This window comes from Palaemon carinicauda, chromosome 42 (assembly GCF_036898095.1).
Source record: "Palaemon carinicauda isolate YSFRI2023 chromosome 42, ASM3689809v2, whole genome shotgun sequence".
Lineage (NCBI taxonomy): Eukaryota > Metazoa > Arthropoda > Malacostraca > Decapoda > Palaemonidae > Palaemon > Palaemon carinicauda.
This window is the reverse complement of record NC_090766.1, coordinates 45,823,162-45,847,645: the sequence shown is the minus strand read 5'-3', so window position 1 is coordinate 45,847,645 and position 24,484 is coordinate 45,823,162. Positions and strand designations below refer to the sequence as shown.

Below are 24,484 nucleotides of genomic sequence, written 5' to 3'. Positions count from 1 at the left end.
TATTTAGCAAGTTAGGAACTACTTTCAGCAAGAGGTCCCCCTTTATGGCTATGGTTTCATTGGCTTCTCTGTATTTGGTTTTATTGCACAAACTAGTCAAACAGTAAAAATTACAGTAATGAACACAGTAAAAATTACGGTAATGATTTACACATTGTAGATAAATACACTATAAAATAAATTGATACATAAATTAATATAAAAGTATATACTGTAGTATATACATAAGTAAAGTATCAAAAAAGCTAAAAAAAAAAAGTTGAAGCAATGGCACTTTGAAATTGCATTAAATTCTTTCTTAAACATATGAGTAATACCATTCATAGCATAATTCAGAAAGTTTTCTGTGGAAATGAAAAACTTCTACAACTGGAAAATATTATACAATGGCACCTCAGCGAATGACAGTGAAATTAGTAGCTTACACCAGTATCAAAGGTACAGGAGCTATAGGTGACATTAGTAATTCTCTACAAAAAATAAAATTTTTGAAAGAGGCCCAGGAAAGATATTTCTCGATGATGGTCCATTTTAATTATCGCTACTCGGAAAAAAAAGTTAAGTACACTTTTAAGCAATTCTGTCTAGATGATGAATACGATAATACTAAAAAATACGGATACTAAAAATCGTCACCGCAAACACTTTTACGTCAGCTTTCTCATCTGTGGTGTCACACATTAAATTAGTTCTGTCCACTCCTTGACTTCCTGAACTCATATGTCTAGAAACTCAAGCAGGAGGATAATACTGTGTGTGAAACTTGGACCTTAACTTTTGTACAGAATACTTTCCCAACAATATTGTATCAAGTTTTCTGACTGGATCAGAAAATACCTATGTTCTTGAGGTGCTGAAAAAACACAAACGTACCTTGAAATGAGAGTAATATAACGAATAGCAAAGTGTACAAGTTTTGTTTTTCTCATGCCCAAACATCTTGCAAATATCTCTTATCTATTTGCATTTGTGCAATGTATTTTCTAGCTTCTACTGCTGAAAGATTATGATTTACTTCCAAAATTGAAGTAAAGGCCTCAAACACATTTTTTGCCATATTTTTGGCATCACCACATACATAAATAATAGCTCCTTTATTTACAATCAGAGATACAAGGTCAGGACCATGTAAAATTATGTTATCCTGAACATACTTAAGACCTTGAATAGAATCTTCATCCCTTGAAAAACATACTTTTAAGTGACTCAGAACTTTATCTCGATGAAACTGTTCTAATTCTTCACGGTACAAATAATCCTTGTTTTTGTGCCGACAACCAAAGAATAACCATGATTCACCAAAAGCATTTTCATTTCCAGACATCCTCATCATTTGACGGTGCTTGAGAAACCCAACAAATGGTGCCACTCCCGTCCCTGGACCAACCATCACAATGGGAATGGAATTATCCTTTGGTAAGTGGAAACTTTGGTTACTTCTTAAGTACACATCAATAAGAACATTTCTATCCAATAACGTTAAGTTTTTAAAAGCATCATTTAGCTGATCATCATCTACGAGGTTCTGCTTTTCTGCAATAGAGTTAACGTACGAAGATAGCCACCCAGTACATATACCTTTGCGAGGAAAAGTTATTGTTTCTCCTTCTTTCATTTCTATCACATTAAAAGCAAATGATATTTTACTCGAGTCACTAAGAGGAGAAGATATGGCCGAGTATGCTCGTGGTTGAAGCTGAGGTAAATGTTCCAAAAGGGAGGTAACAGAAGGCTTACAAGACTGGAAAATCAAAAGTAAGTCTATTAACGTGAGATTGCACTCTCTTACAAATCTATTATATTCACTACCACCCTCTTTGCTAACTAGTTCCTTTAAACGTTGTTTTTCATTAGGATCAGAGGTGTACTCAATCAACGTTCTCATCAGGGGTTTCTTAGGAACAGCCCTAAGATCCACACAGTTTTCAAAAACATACCTAAGCGAACTTACAGCAGGGATGAAGGCAGGTATAGACGCATTTTTCTTTTTGGTAGCTGAATCAATTGTCAATTCATAAGTTTTATCTGCTACATCTGATATACCTAAAAGCCTTAGAAGTAAATCTACCTCTGCTCTGGGGTTCTTAACAATAATTCCAAATGAATCTCCAGGGGAGTAATCAAATGTATTACATGTATCTTGAAACTGTAAAGTAACTTCAAAAGCAGTTTTAACAGCATCGTTAGTAGTCAACTGTTTCAATGAAATAAGTTTCATTTTAGTAACACTGGAAGCGGCATTTAAAAGCGAAATTTTGAAATTTGCAGCACTGTCATCGGTTAAATCTTCTCGAAAATTTAAAACTAAATATGCTGGGGGTAGTACAGGTATTGATAACTTATTATCAGTAGAAAAATGACATGACTTTATTGATAAACACTGAAGTTGCTCCTTTCTTAAAACACATAAACCTAACTTAGAAGCTATTTCAAAGGCATCTAATTCTGCAACATCTTTGTAATTCTCAGGCTTTTCCATAATGAAATCTGTTTTTTCACCAGAAGCTTCATTCACCCTCTTGTTGAAATCCTTATCAATCACCGACAATTCACTCTCACATGTATGATTGTTAAGAGGATCTTGATTCAAACCTGACTGATTTGAGCACTGACTCCCAGTGCAACTTCCCTTATATTTCAGGTGCTCTTTTATGGCAGGTAGCAGTTCTTCAATCCAAGGCTCAACAACCTCTTCTAATCCAGTACCATCATCAGCCCAACCACAAGGATAAAACCTGAAAACAAATAATAACAAATCTGATCTCTTTAAGGTTCATATGAAGTAACTTCAGAGAAATTTATACCTGAAGGTAAGAAGAATAAGAATGTTATTCCCTAAACCCTAATGCTGGGATCACACAATTACGTATCTTGCTCCCGTTTACTTCAGTAAGCCGAAATTGCCCTTTCTTGTTCTGTCGGGGTAAGAATACTGCAGGCCGTATGCGGTAGACGTGTGTTTGATGGGAACCCTTGTGACGCCAGTCTTTTGTACATATACTAACAAATCACTAAGAAAAGGAACAAGTTAGTTTGAAATAATAAACTTAATGTAAATAGTTGAAAACTAATTACTGTATAACATACAGTATTTCCCTTGGGGAGAGACACGGAGGCTAGTAATACTCCTCTTTCAGCAGCAATTACACCATATGATATTAATAAGTAAATTTATGGGGGCATATTATGTATACTATAAAGATACTTCACAACGTCTGATATTTCTATATTATTATTATTATTATTATTACTAGCCAAGCTACAACCCTAGTTGGAAAAGCAAGATGCTATACACTACATGATTTTACCTAAGCACTTTACAAGGGAAGGATTCTGAATCTTATCATTATTGGAATTTAGAACTCATATTGAAAATGGCACAGTTTAGGTCAAGACTTGTAGAGTATCCCATAAATGGAAGGGAAATCACTCTCCTATCATCTAATTCTATTACTGTACTACCCATATCAATATAGTCTTGAACAAACCATGAATAAAAAGGAAGTCTGAACAATTACACAATACATTTACACATTGCGGCATCACACTAGAATTCTTTATTCACACTTGTCTATCAAGAATTATTTTGGTTAGAAAGAGTTTAAACCATATGAACAAGTCAAATGTCTAGATTGTCCAAAAAAATGATTGTCTTAAATAAGAGATGAAAACTGGAGCACTTTTTTAGGGGTTACTATGCCAACACTAAGGCTAATTTTAGTTCTTATACATAAATACTAAATGACATTTCCCAATCAGTCTGGATGAAGTCTTCATGAGCCAACATGATACGTGGTTAAATAATACTAAAAAACCTTTAAAAACAGTAGAGTATACTGTGTATATATATAACTAAATCTTGTAGCTCACCTCTTTGCACCAAGATTCTCAAATCTTCGATCAATAGATTTCCCAAAATTACAAAAGTTGGTATAGTTGGTATCTCCGAGGCCTAAGACTGTGTAAGACAAGTGAGCAAAGGCATTGCAGGACCTATCCTTTTTGTTTATCGAGCGCCAAAATTTTCGAGCAGTATCGGGAGGATCACCATCTCCTGAAAAAGACATAAATACATAAAAAGAACTATTAAACACTGCCAGTACTTCACATCACATAAATCATTCTTTATTCAGATTTAGTCATTATTTAGACCAAGTAGATGATTTTTAAAGAAATGTGTGCCATCAGAAATGTCGAAGGGATGAGTATTTGGTGGGAGGCACCAAGCAATCAACAACAATTTGTTTACAATAAGAATTGCAATGTGGAGAGAGAGAGAGAGAGAGAGAGAGAGAGAGAGAGAGAGAGAGAGAGAGAGAGAGAGAGAGAGAGAGAGAGAGAGAGAGAGTGTGTTCTGTTGAGACATGAGTCAAGTGGTATTCCTGATTTCAGGTTTATTTAAAGTGCTTATTCATATAAATATATATATATATATATATATATATATATATATATATATATATATATATATATATATATATATATATATATATATATATATAATATATATATATAGAGAGAGAGAGAGAGAGAGAGAGAGAGAGAGAGAGAGAGAGAGAGAGAGAGAGAGAGAGAGAGAGAGAGAGAGAGAGAGTGTGTTCTGCTGAGACATGAGTCAGGTGGTATTCACGATTCTGTGTTTATCTGAGGTATGTATTTATCAAGATAACACTACAATAGATCTATTTATTTGGTTGAAAGAATGACTAATGTTTGTATCTAGTGAGATTATGGTTTATCTGGTGGTTGATTGTGGATCAGAGAGAGAGAGAGAGAGAGAGAGAGAGAGAGAGAGAGAGAGAGAGAGAGAGAGAGAGAGAGAGAGAGAGATTATGGTTTATCTGGTAGTTGATTGTGGTTCACAGAGAGAGAGAGAGAGAGAGAGAGAGAGAGAGAGAGAGGAGAGAGAGAGAGAGAGAGAGAGAGAGACTTGCTTTAAAGTGGGCGTAATGAAAAACAGAAAACGCACCCATTCTAGGCTCACTGTTTTATTTTACATATTTTTTTAAATTATTATTATTATTTGAGCATTATCATCAGTTGCTTATAGCTTATCATAGTTGCTTATAGCACAATACTGTCGATGGAAAAGGGGAAAAATGCACCCAATATATCTTACCTTTCACGGAGGATATTCATTTAATTATGTAAAATTCATATTATCCGGGATTTAGGGTACAGAAATAACAAAGATAATAAGAGATATATGGGTACCTGTACTGTAAAGGAAATTCTGGAAACATAAATCCAAACTCCGCGATCGTATTTCATCGAGGAACAACCTAATTCCTGATACCTTACCAAAAACAGACTCCAGACTTGGAACTTGAAAAAGAACTCCAAATTATTGTTATTACTACTAGCTAAGCTACAACCCTAGTTGGAAAAACAGGATGCTATAAACCCAAGGAATACGACAGGGAAAAATAGCCCAGTGAATACAAGAAACAAGAAAATAAATAAACTACAAGAGAAGTAATGAACAATTAAAATATTTTAGGAGAATTAAAAACATTAAACTAAACCTTTCATATACCGTATAAACTATGAAAAATTTAAATGGCAAACATGAAGAGGAGAAGTAAAATAGAAAAGTTTGCCCGAGTGTACCCTGAAGCAAGAGAACTCTACCCCAAGACAGTGGATGACTATGGTACAGAGGCTATGGCACTACCCAAGACTAGAAAACTATGTTTTGATTTTGGAGTGTCCTTCTCCTGGAAGAGCTGTTTACCATAGCTATAGAGTCTCTTCTACCCTTACCAAAAGAAAATAGCCACTGGACAATTACAGAACAGTAGTTAATGTTTTAATGTTGTTAATGTTCTTAAAATATTTCAGGTACTATTATAGAAAAACACGTAAAAAGCTTTACTAATACTGTAAAGGAATGCGGTGATATATAGAAAACTCCCGTTTTCTTAAAAAATGACCTTTATTTTTGTCACAAGTAAATAGTTGACAAGATATACTCTAATATGTTATTTTTATTAATAAAATAAATTTTTGAATATACTTACCCGAGTAGTAAAGCATGTGTTAGAATAGGAAATGAGGTGAGCGATTGGTTTCCGGTGAGAGTGGGGCTGAGACAGGGATGTGTGATGTCGCCGTGGTTGTTTAACTTGTATGTTGATGGAGTGGTGAGAGAGGTGAATGCTAGAGTGCTTGGACGAGGATTAAAACTTGTAGGCGAGAATGATCATGAATGGGAGGTAAATCAGTTGTTGTTTGCGGATGATACTGTACTGGTAGCAGACACAGAAGAGAAGCTTGACCGACTAGTGACAGAATTTGGAAGGGTGTGTGAGAGAAGGAAGTTGAGAGTTAATGTGGGTAAGAGTAAGGTTATGAGATGTACGAGAAGGGAAGGTGGTGCAAGGTTGAATGTCATGTTGAATGGAGAGTTACTTGAGGAGGTGGATCAGTTTAAGTACTTGGGGTCTGTTGTTGCAGCAAATGGTGGAGTGGAAGCAGATGTACGTCAGAGAGTGAATGAAGGTTGCAAAGTGTTGGGGGCAGTTAAGGGAGTAGTAAAAAATAGAGGATTGGGCATGAATGTAAAGAGAGTTCTATATGAGAAAGTGATTGTACCAACTGTGATGTATGGATCGGAGTTGTGGGGAATGAAAGTGATGGAGAGACAGAAATTGAATGTGTTTGAGATGAAGTGTCTGAGGAGTATGGCTGGTGTATCTCGAGTAGATAGGGTTAGGAACGAAGTGGTGAGGGTGAGAACGGGTGTAAGAAATGAGTTAGCGGCTAGAGTGGATATGAATGTGTTGAGGTGGTTTGGCCATGTTGAGAGAATGGAAAATAGCTGTCTGCTAAAGAAGGTGATGAATGCAAGAGTTGATGGGAGAAGTACAAGAGGAAGGCCAAGGTTTGGGTGGATGGATGGTGTGAAGAAAGCTCTGGGTGATAGGAGGATAGATGTGAGAGAGGCAAGAGAGCGTGCTAGAAATAGGAATGAATGGCGAGCGATTGTGACGCAGTTCCGGTAGGCCCTGCTGCTTCCTCCGGTGCCTTAGATGACCGCGGAGGTAGCAGCAGTAGGGGACTCAGCAGTATGAAGCTTCATCTGTGGTGGAAATGTGGGAGGTTGGGCTGTGGCACCCTAGCAGTACCAGCTGAACTCGGCTGAGTCCCTGGTTAGGCTGGAGGAACGTAGAGAGTAGAGGTCCCCTTTTTGTTTTGTTTCTTGTTGTTGTCGGCTACCCCCCAAAATTGGGGGAAGTGCCTTTGGTATATGTATGTGATATGTATGTACTTACCCGATAATCATGTAGCTGTCAACTCCGTTGCCCGACAGAATTCTATGGAGGGATACGCCAGCTATCACAATACTAGAAGTGGGTGTACTTACCAGCGCCACCTGTGGCCAGGTACTCAAGTACTTCTTGTTGACACCTCCTCAATTATTCCTCGGTCCACTGGTTCTCTCTGGGGAGGAAGGGAGGGTCGATTAAATCATGATTATCGGGTAAGTATATTCAAAAATTTATTTTATTAATAAAAATAACATTTTTCAATATTAAACTTACCCGATAATCATGTAGCTGATTCACACCCAGGGAGGTGGGTGAAAACCAGTGTACAAGATTAAAGGATAGCTAAGTATCCCATATTTCATATAACAGTTATCTCAAATAACAATGAAATAATAAGTACCTGGTAAGGAAGTCGAATAGAACCGTTACTCTGCCTCTTTATTTAAAGTTCGTCTTCCTTACTGAGCGCAGCGTTCCTCTTGGAGGCTGAATCAACCCAAAGGTGCCAAAGTACACGGGGTTGCAACCCCTACTAAAGGACCTCTACCAAACCTTTAACCCAGGCGCTTCTCAAGAATGAATAGACCACCCGCCAAATCCAAGGATGCGGAAGGCTTCTTAGCCTACCGTAACAACCATAAAAAACAACAATAAAAGTATTCAAGAGAAAGGTTAAAAAAGGTTATGGGATTAAGGGAATGTAGTGGCTGAGCCCTCACCTACTACTGCACTCGCTGCTACGAATGGTCCCAGGGTGTAGCAGTTCTCGTAAAGAGACTGGACATCTTTCAGATAAAATGATGCAAACACTGACTTGCTCCTCCAATAGGTTGCATCCATTATGCTCTGCAGAGAACGGTTTTTATTAAAGGCCATCGAAGTAGCTACAGCTCTTACTTCGTGGGTCCTTACCTTCAGCAATGCAAGGTCTTCCTCCTTTAAGTGAGAATGTGCTTCTCTGATCAGAAGCCTTATATAATACGAAAGCCCATTCTTGGACATGGGTCTCGAGGGTTTCTTGATGGCACACCATAAGGCTTCTGACTGTCCTCGAATAGGTTTAGACCTCTTAAGATAATATTTGAGAGCTCTGACAGGGCAAAGAACTCTCTCTAGTTCGTTACCTACCATGTTGGAGAGGCTAGGTATTTCGAACGATCTAGGCCAAGGACGTGAAGGAAGCTCGTTCTTTGCTAGGAATCCAAGCTGAAAAGAACATGTTGCAGATTCGGTTGTGAAACCAATGTTCTTGCTGAAGGCATGAACCTCACTGACTCTCTTAGCTGTTGCAAGGCAAACGAGAAAAAGAGTCTTGAGGGTAAGGTCCTTGAAGGAAGCTGACTGGAGAGGTTCGAACCTAGATGTCATAAGGAACCTTAAGACTACGTCTAGATTCCAGCCTGGAGTGGAAAGACGACGTTCTTTAGACGTTTCAAAAGACTTGATAATGTCTTGAAGGTCCTTGTTGGAAGACAGGTCCAAACCTCTGTGGCGGAGAACTGAAGCCAACATGCTCCTATATCCTTTAATCGTAGGTGCTGAAAGGGATCTCTCATTCCTAAGATGTAGAAGGAAGTCAGCTATTTGGATCACAGAGGTATTGGTAGAGGATATTGAATTGGCTCTACACCAGCTTCGGAAGACTTCCCACTTAGACTGGTAGACTCTACGAGTGGAAACTCTTCTAGCTCTGGCAATCGCACTGGCTGCCTCCTTCGAAAAGCCTCTAGCTCTAGCGAATCTTTCGACAGTCTGAAGGCAGTCAGCCGAAGAGCGTGGAGGTTTGGGTGCAACCTGTCTACGTGAGGTTGACGTAGAAGGTCCACTCTTAGAGGTAGAGTCCTGGGGAAGTCGACTAGCCATTGAAGTACCTCTGTGAACCATTCTCTTGCAGGCCAAAGGGGAGCAACCAGCGTCAGCCGTGTCCCTTCGTGCGAGACGAATTTCTGCAGAACTTTGTTTATTATCTTGAACGGAGGGAATGCGTACAGGTCGAGATGGGACCAGTTCAGTAGAAAAGCATCCACATGAACTGCTGCAGGGTCTGGAACAGGGGAACAATACAGCGGAAGTCTCTTGGTTATGGAGGTGGCAAACAGATCTATGGTAGGTTGACACCACAAGGTCCAAAGTCTGTTGCACACACTCTTGTGGAGGGTCCATTCCGTGGGAATGACCTGATTCCTTCTGCTTAGGCGATCCGCTGAAACATTCATATCGCCCTGGATGAACCTCGTGACCAGAGTGAGGTTTAGACCTTTTGACCAAATGAGGAGGTCCCTTGCGATCTCGTAAAGGCTCCTCGAATGGGTCCCTCCTTGCTTGGAGATGTAAGCCAAGGCTGTGGTGTTGTCTGAGTTCACCTCCACCACTTTGCCTAGCAGGAGGGACTTGAAGTTCAACAGGGCTAGATGAACTGCTAGCAGTTCCTTGCAGTTGATGTGGAGTAATCCTTGTTCCTTGTTCCACACTCCCGAGCATTCCCGTCCGTCCAAGGTTGCACCCCAGCCCGAGTCCGATGCATCTGAGAAGAGATGAAGATTGGGGGTCTGAATGGCCAAAGATAGACCCTCCTTGAGAAGGAGGTTGTGCTTCCACCACAGGAGAGTGGTCTTCATCTCTTGGTTGATAGGGATAGAGACTGCTTCTAGAGTCGAGCCCTTGTCCCAATGAGCTGCAAGATGGAATTGAAGAGGGCGGAGGTGGAGTCTTCCTAGCTCGACAAACAGGGCCAGTGATGAAAGGGTCCCTGTGAGACTCATCCACTGTCTCACTGAGCAATTGCTCCTCTTCAGCATGCTCAAGATGCACTCTAGGGCTTGGCTTATCCTGGGGGCCGATGGAAAAGCCCGAAAATCCTGACTCCGAATCTCCATTCCCAGGTACACAATGGATTGGGAGGGAATGAGTTGAGATTTCTCTATATTGACTAATAGACCTAGGTCTCTGATTAAGTCTAAAGTCCAACTGAGGTTCTCCAGACAACGACGACTCGTGGAGGCTCTCAACAGCCAGTCGTCTAGGTAGAGGGAGGCTCTGATGTTCGACAAGTGTAGGAATTTTGCTACATTCCTCATCAGAAGAGTAAAGACCATAGGAGCTGTGCTTAGGCCAAAACACAGGGCTTGGAACTGATAGACAACCTTTCCGAAAACGAATCTCAGGAAAGGTTGGGAGTCTGGATGAATGGGAACGTGAAAGTATGCATCTTTCAAGTCCAACGAGACCATCCAGTCCTCCTGTCTGACCGCTGCTAAGACCGACTTGGTCGTCTCCATCGTGAACGTCTGCTTGGTGACATACTCGTTGAGAGAGCTGACGTCCAGCACCGGTCTCCAACCTCCTGTCTTCTTGGCCACAAGAAAGAGACGGTTGTAGAAGCCCGGGGATTGATGGTCCCGGACTATAACCACTGCCTTCTTCTGCACAAAAAGCGACACCTCCTGTTGCAATGCTAGCCTCTTGTCCTCTTCTTTGTAGTTGGGAGAGAGGTTGATGGGCGATGTGGTCAGAGGTGGTTTGAGGCAGAATGGAATCCTGTAACCGTTCCTCAGCCAACTGACAGACTGTGCGTCTGCACCTCTCTTCTCCCAGGCTCGCCAGAAGATCTTGAGTCTGGCTCCTACTGTTGTCTGGAGAAACGGAGAGTCAGTTTTTTCCTTTAGATGTCCTGGATCCTTTCCTAGACTTGCTCCTGTGAGAGTCTGGACGGGAGCTTCCTCGGCTGGGGGCTCTACCACGAAAGGGCGGTATGAACCTCGTAGCAGGTGTATCAGCAACTGGGGAGCGATAAGTCTTGGGGACTGAGGTGGCAACTTTAGACTTACGAGCTGATGAGGCTACAAGATCGTGCGTATCCTTTTGTATCAGGGCAGCAGACAAGTCCTTAACTAGCTCTTCGGGAAAGAGGAACTTCGAGAGCGGAGCAAAAAGGAGTTGTGACCGTTGGCAAGGTGTAATGCTGGCGGAAAGGAAGGTACACAGTTGTTCCCTTTTCTTCAACACCCCTGATACAAACAACGACGCTAGCTCACCCGATCCATCTCTGATGGCCTTATCCATACAGGACATTAATAGCATGGCAGAATCTTTGTCCGCAGGAGAAGTTTTCTTGCTGAGGGCCCCCAGGCACCAGTCGAGAAAGTTGAACATTTCAAATGCTCTGAACATCCCTTTCAGTAAGTGATCCAGGTCTGAGAAGGTCCAACAAACCTTCGAGCGTCTCATAGCAGTTCTCCGAGGCGAGTCCACCAGACTTGAGAAGTCAGCCTGGGCAGAGGCAGGTACTCCCAAGCCTGGTGCTTCCCCTGTGGCATACCAAACGCTCGCTTTCGAAGTGAGCTTCGTTGGAGGGAACATGAAGGAAGTCTTGCCAAGGTGTTGTTTAGACTGCAGCCACTCCCCTAAGATCCTTAAAGCCCTCTTAGAGGATCTAGCTAGGACAAGCTTAGTATAGGAGGACTTAGCTTGTTGTACGCCCAGCGAAAACTCAGATGGCGGAGAGCGGGGAATAGCAGAGACAAAGTGGTCTGGGTAAATCTCCCTGAGTAGAGCCAAGACCTTACGAAAATCAATAGACTGTGGAGAAAGCTTGGATTCGTCCACGTCTGATGAGGGATCAAGGTGTGCCTCCTCATCATCCGACACCTCATCACCAGAGTGTAGCGAAGAGATCGGACAAGAATGCTGAACCGCAGAGTCAGAACGGGTAGGAACAACAACAGAGGTTTCCTCTTCCAGTAACTGTTGAGGGAAAACCTGAGGCTCAGACTGCAAAGGCTGAACAACAGACGAAGCAGAAGGAAGGCGCATGGGTGAAGGAGGTTGACTCCTAGCAAGAGAGGTTGAACCCAAGGGTTGCGCTTGCTGAGCGGAGGACGGAGGCGGAGTAGCCCGTTCCTGTTCCTGTGATATAAGCGGAGCATGATGAGGTTGAGGCTGCGCAGAACAAGGTAAAGTTCTCGCAAGCTGAGGCTCCTGAGGCGCAAGTCCAGGGTGTAGAGGAGCTTGCCTAGAGGAGGGTTGAGCTCGCTGCAGCGATGGCTGAGCAGACTGACTCATGGACGGGAGAGGTTGTTGTACCTCAACCGAGAGTTGCACCACTGGTGGAGCAGCAAGGAGAGGCGGAGGAAGAGTGGAATAATCCTCCTGATCCCAAAGTAAAGGTTGCCTTAAAGAAGGCTGAGGCTGAACACCACTGGGAACAGCGAACTCAGAAAGTGGCTCAACATCGTACGCCTGGCAGATGGTGCTGCGACCAGGCGGAGCGAGCGCAGGCGGGGCGAGCGCAGGCGGAGCGAGAACAGGCGGAGGGAGTGTAGGCGGAGGCGGAGGTGCAACACTCTCAGCCCGACACTCACGCATCAAGTCCGAAAGCTGTGCTTGCATGGACTGAAGCAGAGTCCACTTGGGATCGGCAGAAACGATAGTAGACTGAGGTAAAGCCTTAACAGTCGAGCTCTGTTGTGGCAGAACCTTACTCCTCTTGGGCGGAGTACAGTCGACAGATGACTGAGGCGAGTCAGAGCTGAGCCAATGACTGCAACCTGGCTGAGCACTCGCGGACTGGACTCTACGTTTAAGCGGTCTCGAGACCTGAGACCAACGTTTCTTCCCCGACAGTTGATCAGCGGACGAGAATAAGACGGGCTCAATCGTCTGCAGGTGGGAGTGACGGTCTTTGGAAGACACGCCCGCAACCACCGAGGATAGTTCTGTGCGCCTAACAAGGCCTGCCGAACCCTTATGCCCTTCGACATTGCTTCTCCCCTGGGCATGGGAGCTTGCAAGAGGTCCCGGACTGGGAGGACGACAGGCTCGCACAGAAAAATCCTCACGCACCACACTGGCACTAACACTAGCACTTGGCACTGCACCGACACTAGCACTCGTCACAGCACTGGCACTAACTCCACCCACTGCACTCTTGACCTTCAGTTCTTTAACTTCGGCCATCAGAGACTTATGGTCACTTACCACTGACTCTACTTTATCGCCTAAAGCCTGAATAGCACGCAAAACAACTGACATATCAGGCGGAGGGCACACAGTAGGTTCGGGGGTAGCCACTACAGGGGTAGGAAAAGGTAGGGGATCATGAGGTGAGGAAAACAGTGAAGAGTGAGAAGAACTCCTCCTAACTCTACCTCTCTCTAACTTAGTTGAATATTTTAAAAGACGGACACATTCCAATTCCGAAAGTCCGGCGCATTCCTCACATCGATTTTCTAACTGACAGGGCCTGTCCCTACAGTCAGAACAAGCGGTGTGAGGATCTACCGAGGCCTTCGGAATACGCCTATTGCAAGACCTACATCGTCTATGGGAGGGGGCTTGCGAAATGTCAGACATCTTGTAATCCAAAGAGTTAGCCAAAGGGGGTTCCAAAAACAAACAAAAATCGTTAACCGTTATATCAGAACTATATAAAAGCTATCTAGCTAATATAAGAAGGTTTCCAGTAAAGCGACAGCCGTTAATCTGAGAGAATACTTCACCAAATATCCGTGAATAAACTCGAAGACCATAAGCGTATCCCAGAACGTCTTGCCGGAAGCACGACAGAGGAATAATTGAGGAGGTGTCAACAAGAAGTACTTGAGTACCTGGCCACAGGTGGCGCTGGTAAGTACACCCACTTCTAGTATTGTGATAGCTGGCGTATCCCTCCATAGAATTCTGTCGGGCAACGGAGTTGACAGCTACATGATTATCGGGTAAGTTTAATATTGAAAAATATCCTATGATAATGGGGAGCCACTAAGTGAGAACCGGGTGTTTTGAGTGGGGAAAACTTACTGGCAAATCGATAAATAATGGTAAAACTAATTTTTTCTTCTCTATACATTATTCTCTGGGACGCAGAATAAATCCACAAAATATTCCCCAAAAATATTTATTTAACTCTTTAGTTTACGCTTTACAAACCCCACATATCCTCTCCTGTTCATATGTTTGTACAATATATACCTTGTTGCATATTAACAACTTTATACTTCCTGCACCAGAGCCCTCCTCCCACTTTCTTTCTACCAATGGAATTACTCCGGTTCGTTCGTTTGTACGTAGCTCCTCCTTCTACCCTCTCCTACCATACTGTATGCTGATGTTTTTGTCATGTTTGTATGCTTCATTGTGACGTATCATTTTCTCAAGAGGACTCCTCAGTCCCTTTGTTCTTCCGTTACTTGTTGTTTGTGCCTTGTGGAGCCTAGCGTAACAAAGTATAATGGCTGCCATTATAGTTATATGGATGCTATAGCAAAGTTTCATGGTAACTTTTATGGTACACCACATGAAGTGAACACCTTTTTAAAATCTCATTGTGTTATTCCTCAAAATTTAAAGTGTCCCCAAATGTGATTCTGAATTATCTTGTAGGAAAAACCAACACATTTTTTATCGTAACTTGATTATGAATATTGCAAAAAAGAGAGAGAGAGAGAGAGAGAGAGAGAGAGAGAGAGAGAGAGAGAGAGAGAGAGAGAGAGAGAGAGAGAGAGAGAGAGAGAGAGACGTAGGTGTTAATCATAAGGTAAGGAATAATTTCTGATTTACTTTTAGAGTTTGTGACCTGGGAGGGTTACAGATGGGAAAAGCTCTTCTACTAAAATAAACCCAGGTATTTTCTGTAGAAAAAATGACTGTTTACATAAAAAATGCCACTTATTTTCACTGTAAATACAAACTTAATGAAGTAAATATAAATATATATATATATATATATATATATATATATATATATATATATATATATATATATATATATATATATATATATAAATATATAATAATGGAGAACACCCAGTGGGAACCTGAGGTTTTGGATGGGGAAAATATACTGGTGAAATGATAATGATAAAACAAACCTTTTCTTCTCTATACATTACTTTCTGGGATGCATAATAAATCCATGGAAAACTACATAAAGGTCAAATTCAGTGAAATCACATTATCTACTGCAGGAAAAACTATATTCTTTGTTCAAAATGTTGTCCCGTATGTATCTATAATTCTACCAAGGGGGTTGGGGTTAGCCGCAGCTAGGTCTGTGACCTGGGAAGGCAGGTTAGTAAAATTATACAACAAAGAACTACATTTTCAATAGAAAAATAAACTTGCCCTACAGTAACTATTGTGCTTTCAACAAATTTGACCGTTAGTTCCACTGCAAATACACTGGTATCCCCCCCACTTTCCCACGTACACAAGGGGGAAACTGGGAATTGGGGGGAAGGGCTAAAACAGGTGAAAACATGATTATTTAACACTTTCTGAATTTGTAAAAGGTCACAGAACCTAACACACCTACCTAACCTAAAATGTTATTTTCATTAGTAAAATAAATTTTTGAATATACTTACCCGGTGATCATATAGCTGTCAGCTCTGCTGCCCGACAGAAAAACCTAAGGACAAAATACGCCAGCGATCGCTATACAGGTGGGGGTGTACATCAACAGCGCCATCTGTCGAGCAGGTACTCAAGTACTCCATGTCAACACAGAACCAATTTTCTCCTCTGCCCACTGGGTCTCTATTGGGGAGGAAGGGAGGGACCTTTAATTTATGATCACCGGGTAAGTATATTCAAAAATTTATTTTACTAATGCAAATAACATTTTTCAATATTAAACTTAGCCGGTGATCATATAGCTGATTCACACCCAGGGGGGTGGGTAGAGACCAGCATTATGTGTTACATCAAGAGCTAAGTATTTTGTATTTCATTTTAGCAGTTATTCAAAATAACAAACATAAAATCAATAAGTACCTGGTAAGGAAGTCGACTTGAACAATTACTCTGCCTTTTTAAGTACGTCTTCCTTACTGAGCCTCGCGATCCTCATAGGATGCTGAGCGACTCCTAGGAGCTGAAGTATGAAGGGTTGCAACCCATACTAAAGGACCTCATCAAAACCTCTAATCTAGGCGCTTCTCAAGAAATGACTTTGACCACCCGCCAAATCAAGTAGGATGCGAAAGGCTTCTTAGCCTTCCGGACAACCCAAAAACAATAATAAAACATTTCAAGAGAAAGATTAAAAAGGTTATGGAATTAGGGAATTGTAGTGGTTGAGCCCTCACCCACTACTGCACTCGTTGCTACGAATGGTCCCAGAGTGTAGCAGTTCTCGTAAAGAGACTGGACATTCTTAAGATAAAAAAGACGCGAACACTGATTTGCTTTTCCAATAGGTTGCGTCGATTATACTTTGCAGAGATCTATTTTGTTTAAAGGCCACGGAAGTTGCGACAGCTCTAACTTCGTGTGTCCTTACCTTCAGCAAAGCTTGGTCTTCCTCATTCAGATGGGAATGAGCTTCTCGTAATAACAGTCTGATAAAATAGGATAAAGCATTCTTTGACATAGGCAAAGATGGATTCTTAACTGAACATCATAAAGCTTCAGACGGGCCTCGTAAAGGTTTTTAAATAGAACTCAAGAGCTCTTACAGGACATAAGACTCTTTCTAGTTCATTTCCAACCATGCGATAAGTTTGGAATATCGAACGATATTGGTCAAGGCCGAGAAGGCAGCTCGTGTTTGGCTAGAAAACCAAGTTGTAGAACATGTAGCCGTTTCGGATGAGAATCCGATGTTCTTGCTGAAGGCATGAATCTCACTGACTCTTTTAGCTGTGGCTAAGCATATCAGGAAAAGAGTCTTTAAGGTGAGATCTTTCAGGGAGGCTGATTGTTGCGGTTCGAACCTGTCTGACATAAGGAATCTTAGTACCACGTCTAAATTCCAACCAGGTGTAACCAAACGACGCTCCTTCGTGGTCTCAAAAGACTTAAGGAGGTCCTGTAGATCTTTATTGTTGGAAAGATCTAAGCCTCTGTGACGGAAGACTGATGCCAACATGCTTCTGTAACCCTTGATAGTGGGAGCTGAAAGAGATCGTTCTTTCCTCAGATATAAGAGAAAGTCAGCTATTTGAGTTACAGAGGTACTGGTCGAGGATACGGATACTGACTTGCACCAGTTTCGGAAGATTTCCCACTTCGATTGGTAGACTCTAAGGGTGGATGTTCTCCTTGTTCTAGCAATCGCTCTGGCTGCCTCCTTCGAAAAGTCTCTAGCTCTCGAGAGTCTTTCGATAGTCTGAAGGCAGTCAGACGAAGAGCGTGGAGGCCTTGGTGTACCTTCTTTACGCGTGGCTGACGCAGAAGGTCCACCCCTAGGGGAAGAGTTCTGGGAACGTCTACTAGCCATCGAAGTACCTCGGTGAGCCATTCTCTCGCGGGCCAGAGGGAAGCAACTAGCGTCAACCTTGTCCCTTCGTGAGAGGCGAACTTCTGCAGTACCTTGTTGACAATCTTGAACGGAGGGAATGCATATAGATCTAGATGTGACCAATCTAGTAGAAAGGCATCTAAATGAACTGCTGCTGGGTCCGGGATCGGTGAGCAAAATATTGGGAGCCTCTTGGTCATCGAGGTTGCGAAGAGATCTATGGTTGGCTGGCCCCAGGTGGCCCAAAGTCTCTTGCATACATCCTTGTGGAGGGTCTATTCTGTTGGAATTATTTGTCCCTTCCGACTGAGACAATCTGCCATGACATTCAAGTTGCCTTGGATGAACCTCATTACTATTGAAATGTCTAGACCTTTTGACCAGGTGAGGAGGTCCCTTGCGATCTCGTACAATGTCAGAGAGTAGGTCCCTCCTTGCTTGGAGATGTACGCCAAAGCCGTGGTGTTGTCCGAGTTCACCTCCACCACTTTGCCTTGAAGGAGAGACCTGAAGCTTTTCCAGGTCAGACGTACTGCCAGTAGCTCCTTGCAGTTGAAATGCATTGTCCTTTGACCCGAGTTCCATAATCCCGAGCATTCCCTACCGTCTAATGTCGCACCCCAGCCTACGTCCGATGCGTCCGAGAAGAGAACGTGGTTGGTAGTCTGAACAGTCAGGGGAAGACCCTCTCTAAGGTTAATATAGTCCTTTCACCAAGTCAGACAAGACTTTAACTTTCCGGAAACCGGGATCGAGACCGCTTCTAGCGTCTTGTCCTTTTTCCAGTGAAAAGCTAGATGGTATAGAAGAGGACGGAGGTGTATTCTTCCTAGTGACACAAATTGATCCACGGATGACAGTGTCCCTACCAGACTCATCCACAGCCTGACTGGGCAGCGTTCCTTCTTCAGCATCTTCTGGATGGATAGCAGGGCTGGGGGCTGATCGTCTTGTTCAGCAACGTCCTCATCAGAGGGTTCCTCATCCGAAACTGATGAGGAAACGGCAACGGAGTGGGCAACGTCTGACTCGCTGAATCCGGTCGCACTGGTGGAGGCGTGACGGAGCCGGACGCAATATCATGGCACTGCTGCACAGTCTGTGAACTGTCAACAACCATGGGAGCGCGAGGAAGTACAGCGTCAACCCGAAACTGTCTAGACTGCTGGGTTGTGCAGTCAACACCCTACCGGGTTGCTGAGGTTGACGCACTGCGTCACAACAAGTCACCTCTGCTGGTTGTTGAACGTCTTCCTAGTGACACACTGAACGTCAACAACCACCTCCGAGCGTCGCTTAACGTCAACATGCGACTGGCAACCCACACTGGGTCGCATCGGTGGAGGAACCACCTCAACTGGCAGACGCGAGTAGGATACCTCAGCGCAACAGGGCGCACAACCAACCGGTTGGAAGGTTGTTGGCCAGAAGGTTCTTCTCCGCATTTAAGTCCTCTATCAAGGACACAAGCTTGGACTGCATGTCTTGCAGCAAAGCCCATTAAGGGTCTATGGGAGCAGGTGTGGCAACAGACGGGGTTAGCGACTGAGGCGGAACCATTTACCATCCCTGGAAGCCTTGTTATGTGTGACATAATAGTACAGCAAAACTTCAAAGGCTCGACAAAAGTTGAGAAGTTGACCTGTAAACAACTTGGAGCGTCTCCTGGCTAGGCGCCAGGGCGAGTCTACCAGAATTGAGAAGTCTATTTGGGCAGAGGCATGAACTTCCAAGCCGAGAACTTCTCTCGTGTCCTATCAGACTCTCGCTCTATAAGCCAGTTTAAAAGAAGGGAAATCAAAGGCAGTATCCCTAAAACTCCTCCTGGTGCAAAAACCAGTCGCCTAGCCAAAGTAACGCTCTCTAGGAGAGCGAGAGAGCACTAGCTTAACAACAACGGCTTCGAAGTAGCTAGGCCTAGTGTAAGTTCTGACGTTAGGCGAACGAGGAGCAGCAGTTACAAGATCCGGACGAAGATCCTTAAAAAATCATCATGATTTAATTAAAGTCCATAGGAGGCTAAGCAGCTTAAGGCTCCTCTCCAAATGACAGAGTCCTCAAAGGAATATCAGTAGGAGGGAGAACAGCACTTTCTCATCTACAGGAACCTTGTCCGAGAAAAGCTAGGTTATCTCAGTGAGGGTCTCACTGGTGCATTAGCAGCAGACCAGAAGGCAACGTTATGTAACTGCTTGACAGTCTGTGAACTGTCAAAAACTGAACTGTCAACCACAACAGGTGCGTGAGGACATACAGCACTGGTGCATTAGTAGCAGACCAGAAGGCAACGTCATGTAACTGCTTGGCAGTCTGTGAACTGTCAACAACTGAACTGTCAACCACAACAGGTGCGTGAGGACATACAGTGTTCACTCGAGACTGCTTTGACTGTCTATACTGAGCAGTCAAACCAACTCTAGAATGCGGAGGTTGACGCACCGCGTCAAAACACGGCAGCTTAACTCCACCCTCCTGTTGTTGTGGTAGCTCACGAACGGCAACGGAGGGTTCCGTGCGTCTGTGAACGTCAGCATGCGTCTGGCAGGGTCGACTGCGCATGGGTGGAGGAGCTCTCACAGCTGGAGTGTGGGAGCAGGCAGCCTCAGCGTCTGCTGGGCGCACAACCGTGGCAGGTTGTAGGCTAACGTGTGCAGCGTCAACCCTCTCCGCACGAAACTCCTGCATAACAACAGCTAACTGAGTCTGCATAGACTGCAGCAAAGACCACTTAGGGTCTACAAAAGCGGGTGCGGCAACAGACGGAGTTACTGTCCGTTGTGACTGAGGGTCTAAAACAGCGGGTGCGGCAACAGACGGAGTTACTGCCTGTTGCGGTACCACTTTGCCTCTCTTAGGAGGTGAGCAGTCGTCGGAAGACTGCAGCGAATCCGAACTGACCCAGTGGCTACAACTGGGCCGTTGGACTTGCGCGGAAGGGACCGACTTGCGCTTAATAAGCTGCGAGACCTTGGTCCATGGTTTCTTACGAGAAACCTCTTCCGCAGACGAGAAGTAAATGGGCTCTCTCGTCTTTGTGTGGGTGGGGCGATCTTGGGTAGATACGCCCGAAACCACGGAGGGAAGCGTCTGTTCGTTGATCAAGGCCTGACGAACCCATAAGTCGTTCGACATTACTTCTCCCCTGGGCTTGGGAGCTTGCAAGAGGTCCCGGACTAGGTGAACGACAGGCACGAACAGACGAACCCTCGGACGCAACACTGTAACACTTTGCGCATATCACTTTATCACTTCGATTTTCTGTTTTGCACTTATTTCACTGAAATCGAAACTTTTACTGATTTCTACCTGAAACACGCAATTCTACCCTTCATTAAAAGGTAGTAATTGCGAAAACAGTCGTATAATGCAGCTCATTAATACTAGCAAAAACAGAAAACATATATAAAGATAAAGAATTCAGTGGCTGGGAAAGAGACTAAACACTAGTTCAAATAAACTACGTTTACAATCTCTCACCGCACATAGCCTGGGGACAAGAATAAAACCCTAGAAACGTTTTACCTTCTTCCCCGTACAGCGACTAGGGAGGAGAGTAAAACGAGAACAACGTTACCCGCTTGAACGGAACGTTTTTTCTCCTCTCTCTCCCTCCGTCTCTATCTCTCTCTCTCTTTCTCTCTTGATTTCGCACCTGAGAGAAGAGCCCAATTATATATTGTCAAAAAAAAACATGTTATTTGGCTAAAGGAAAAAACTGAAAGGTTTTCCAAATAAAAAGTTCCTTTAATTTAGAATTTAAACCATTTAAGCTAAGAAAGAATGAACGAAACGTCAGAATCGATTTACTCTTACTGCAAAGTGAAACCGTGATACACTCTCTCTCTATCGTAACGATAGAGCGCATGTTGAACGTCCTGAACGTCAACAACTGCGTAGTCTAAAAAAACTAAACGTTAGTTCATCTTTGAAAACAGTACGAAGACTAACAAAGAAAATCTTTCATAAAACATTAGATTTAAAAAGTTTTAAATTCTTTAAAGGCTAAATACGATATAACGGGCTCAACGTTGATTAACTTCGGTTCCAAGTTAGGACCGCCTACTATCAGGAAAGGTCGCATATAAACAAAACATAAAAATTTATTTTTATATGTTTATAATAAATGGAAAGTTAATCGAAGAGGCCTAATAAAGGCGGAGAGATATAAAATATATAGATCTATAACGTGTTAAGCAAAATTACTAAAAACCTAAACACACTTCCGTCTAAGGGAAGGGTCGGCCATTTAAAAGTGAAAGAGAGTCCATACTCTCTTTGTCACCATAATTAAATCTATCCAAAACGAGTTCAAGTTTTGAGATGAAGATAAAACCCCTGCATAGCGAAAGCTCAGAACTAGAATAGTGTACTTCACCAAATAGTTGTGAAAACAAATCCAGTTAGCAACAGCGTATTTAGTAGGTCTTGCCAGTGGCACGACAGAGAGAAAATTGATTCTGTGTTGACATGGAGTACTTGAGTACCTGCTCGACAGATGGCGCTGTTGATGTACACCCCCACCTGTATAGCGATCGCTGGCGTATTTTGTCCTTAGGTTTTTCTGTCGGGCAGCAGAGCTGACAGCTATATGATCACCGGCTAAGTTTAATATCGAAAACTAGTAGTTCCCAGGTCACAGACCTAAATGGGGAGCAAGCCCCCAGACTCCCCTTGCCAGGTCATAGACCTAGCCAGGGCAAAGTCCCGTGAACCTGCCATTTTAATTATTCATTACTTCTCTTGTAATTTAATTAATATCCCATTTCCTGTCCACATTGGGCTATTTTTCCCTGTTGGAGCTCTTGGGCTTATCGCATCCTGCTTATCCAACTAGGGTTTTAGCTTGGCTGGTAATAATAATAATAAATATAATAATTATAATAATAACAACAATAATAATAATAATATGGGGGTGTATGTACGATAGCGGCCACCTGTATTACTATGTCTAACTTAGAATACGGCAGTGTAAGGGGGGTCGCAGTGCCCCCAGTTAGGTAAGTAGGCAAGGACACGGCTTGTAGGTTAGGTTAGGGGGGAACGTTAAGGTTTTTGATCACCATTTTAATGAACGCGTGAGGAACTGGCCGCTTATATACAAAGGCTCGAATAATAATAATAATAATAATAATAATAAACAAACACAAATAATTCAACTCACCTGTTGTAGAACCAACAAACACTAAACAGTCTACATTGTCCAGCAACGACTCGTTTCCACTAGTACACGAAATATCATGCTTAAGACCTACGGCCTCACATTGTTCACTTATGCTTTCAGCTATTGCCCTCGCATTTCCAGTCTGCGAAGCAAAGAGTATTAGAAATTTGGGATATTTGCAACATTTTTTACAATGTAAAGTCACTCGGTCCATTCCCAGAGAACTGTAGAGCTACATGTCAAGCAGAAGGCAAATTGTAAACAAACTTCACGTTTTGTAGTGTTGTATAATTGCCATAAGCTTTCTTCTCATATACATTTTTCATATATCCAACTTTTAAAAAACCTTCGTTTCCCTTAAAAATATTTAAAATACACTCATGATTAATTATTTCTAATATTAGTTTGCATAATACAAAATATAATCTTATAATATTAAAAATACTGTATAAATTACTGAATTAATGGCATCACTTTCGCCAAATTACATAAAGCCACAAATCGTAAGAATTTGATATCTTTATATCGGCACTTCTGTTATTTTATATCAAAGATTTGGCATCTCTGAAATATCTTTATCATTCTAACAACACTTTCGAAATATTTTCTGATTCTACTATATGCTTTGTATATGAAAATTCACGATGTCTATAATACATTGCTCCATTCATTGCATATTTAGATGTTTAAATTATATGGTATCATAGGTCACCATAGCTCACCCCACAGTACCAGAACTGCCATTGTGTAAAGCGTTGTAATATGCTGGAATTTCATCGCCATTAATTACCTACACGCAAGAGCCTGTGTCTTGCATAGGGCAAGACAATCTAAAACGAACGAACTAACCTCCTACAGACACATCATATCTTAATTACATTCATTTCTAAATTCCAAAGTCCCTCTTGTGCTCATATAGTGCATTTTAGTTTCCATATATTCTTTATTTTTATCTTATTTAATCCACCTCTCCACATTTAATGTAAAAAAAATTTCTTCTTTTCATTATTATCTTCGCGTAATAAAAAAAATCAATTTTTTTCATATGGTTCTTGAAATTTTAATGGTTCTCCTTTTAGTTCCTATATTTTTGATAAAATAGTAATAGAATGACTTAATGTTCTTGTAATGTTTATTTTTTAATGTATTAGTTCTTGTTCTTTAATAAAAATCACCAATGCAAAAAGTACTGTCATGCATTTGTTCTTCTTTAATTCATTCTTTCAATGTCAGCTACATTTCTCTCTATGCTTCCTATTTATTGAGTAGTGTTCTTTCCATTTAGCAACAAACCACGGTCTAGTTTGGGATTTTCTATTTTTCTAAGTAATTGTGTGTTTTTTTTTTTTTTGTATTATGCCTGGGTTTAACTCTTGAAAACACTTAGTTAATTGTTTCCACAATTCCTATATATTTCTTGTAAGCTATATCCATGGCTGTCTTTTTCAGTACGTTCAGTGTACCATTATGATGTCCTTATATCTCCCCTCAGTGTAATAATAGCTGCAGCCTACTTCTAATAACACTTAAAACATTTTTTATACAAGGATTATCTAATAAAATGAAGCAGGAAACAAACAAACATTAATATGTAAATGATGTTGTTACTCCTCGTTTAATGTTGTTTGTTATTACATTTGATTGTGACTTATTTCTATTAAAGTGAGATATTATACCTTATTATTTTTCCTAGAAATTAACGTACTTCACAGACAAATTTTCACCGTGATCTCGAAAACAACTTTACCATTTACTGTGCAAACTCAGCATCTGCAATTTCATCTACTAGGTTACTGTGTTTAAGATAGTGCA

The 24,484-nt window shown here is 42.1% G+C and overlaps 2 protein-coding genes across 2 annotated transcripts in view; one reads left to right on the top strand and one right to left on the bottom strand.

The window, feature by feature from the left end:
* Window positions 1-230: 230 nt before the first annotated feature.
* LOC137632936 (methionine synthase reductase-like) lies at window positions 231-23,096 on the bottom strand. Its single transcript, XM_068365039.1, has 3 exons — window positions 22,673-23,096; window positions 3,871-4,054; window positions 231-2,735 (listed from the first exon to the last, which is right to left on the bottom strand). The coding sequence occupies exons 1-3, from the start codon at window positions 22,884-22,886 to the stop codon at window positions 926-928; spliced, it is 2,208 nt and encodes a 735-aa protein (XP_068221140.1). The 5' UTR covers window positions 22,887-23,096; the 3' UTR covers window positions 231-925.
* LOC137632935 (treslin-like) overlaps window positions 2,701-24,484 on the top strand; it is an 81,176-nt gene continuing 59,392 nt past the window's right edge. Inside the window, exon 1 of the mRNA XM_068365038.1 lies at window positions 2,701-2,810. The gene's annotated coding sequence lies outside the window, so the exon portion shown is untranslated. The remainder of the gene's footprint in view (window positions 2,811-24,484) is intronic.

What these genes read in the sequence shown, in the direction of transcription:
- LOC137632936 (XM_068365039.1), bottom strand. Translation starts at nt 22,886, where the DNA reads ATGGACCGAGTGACTTTACATTGTAAAAAATGTTGCAAATATCCCAAA. An exon ending in GTTTGTTGGTTCTACAACAG is followed by an intron (nt 4,055 to 22,672) that starts GTGAGTTGAATT and finishes TGTCTTTTTCAG; the next exon opens with GAGATGGTGATCCTCCCGAT. An exon ending in GAGAATCTTGGTGCAAAGAG is followed by an intron (nt 2,736 to 3,870) that starts GTGAGCTACAAG and finishes ATTTGTTTTCAG; the next exon opens with GTTTTATCCTTGTGGTTGGG.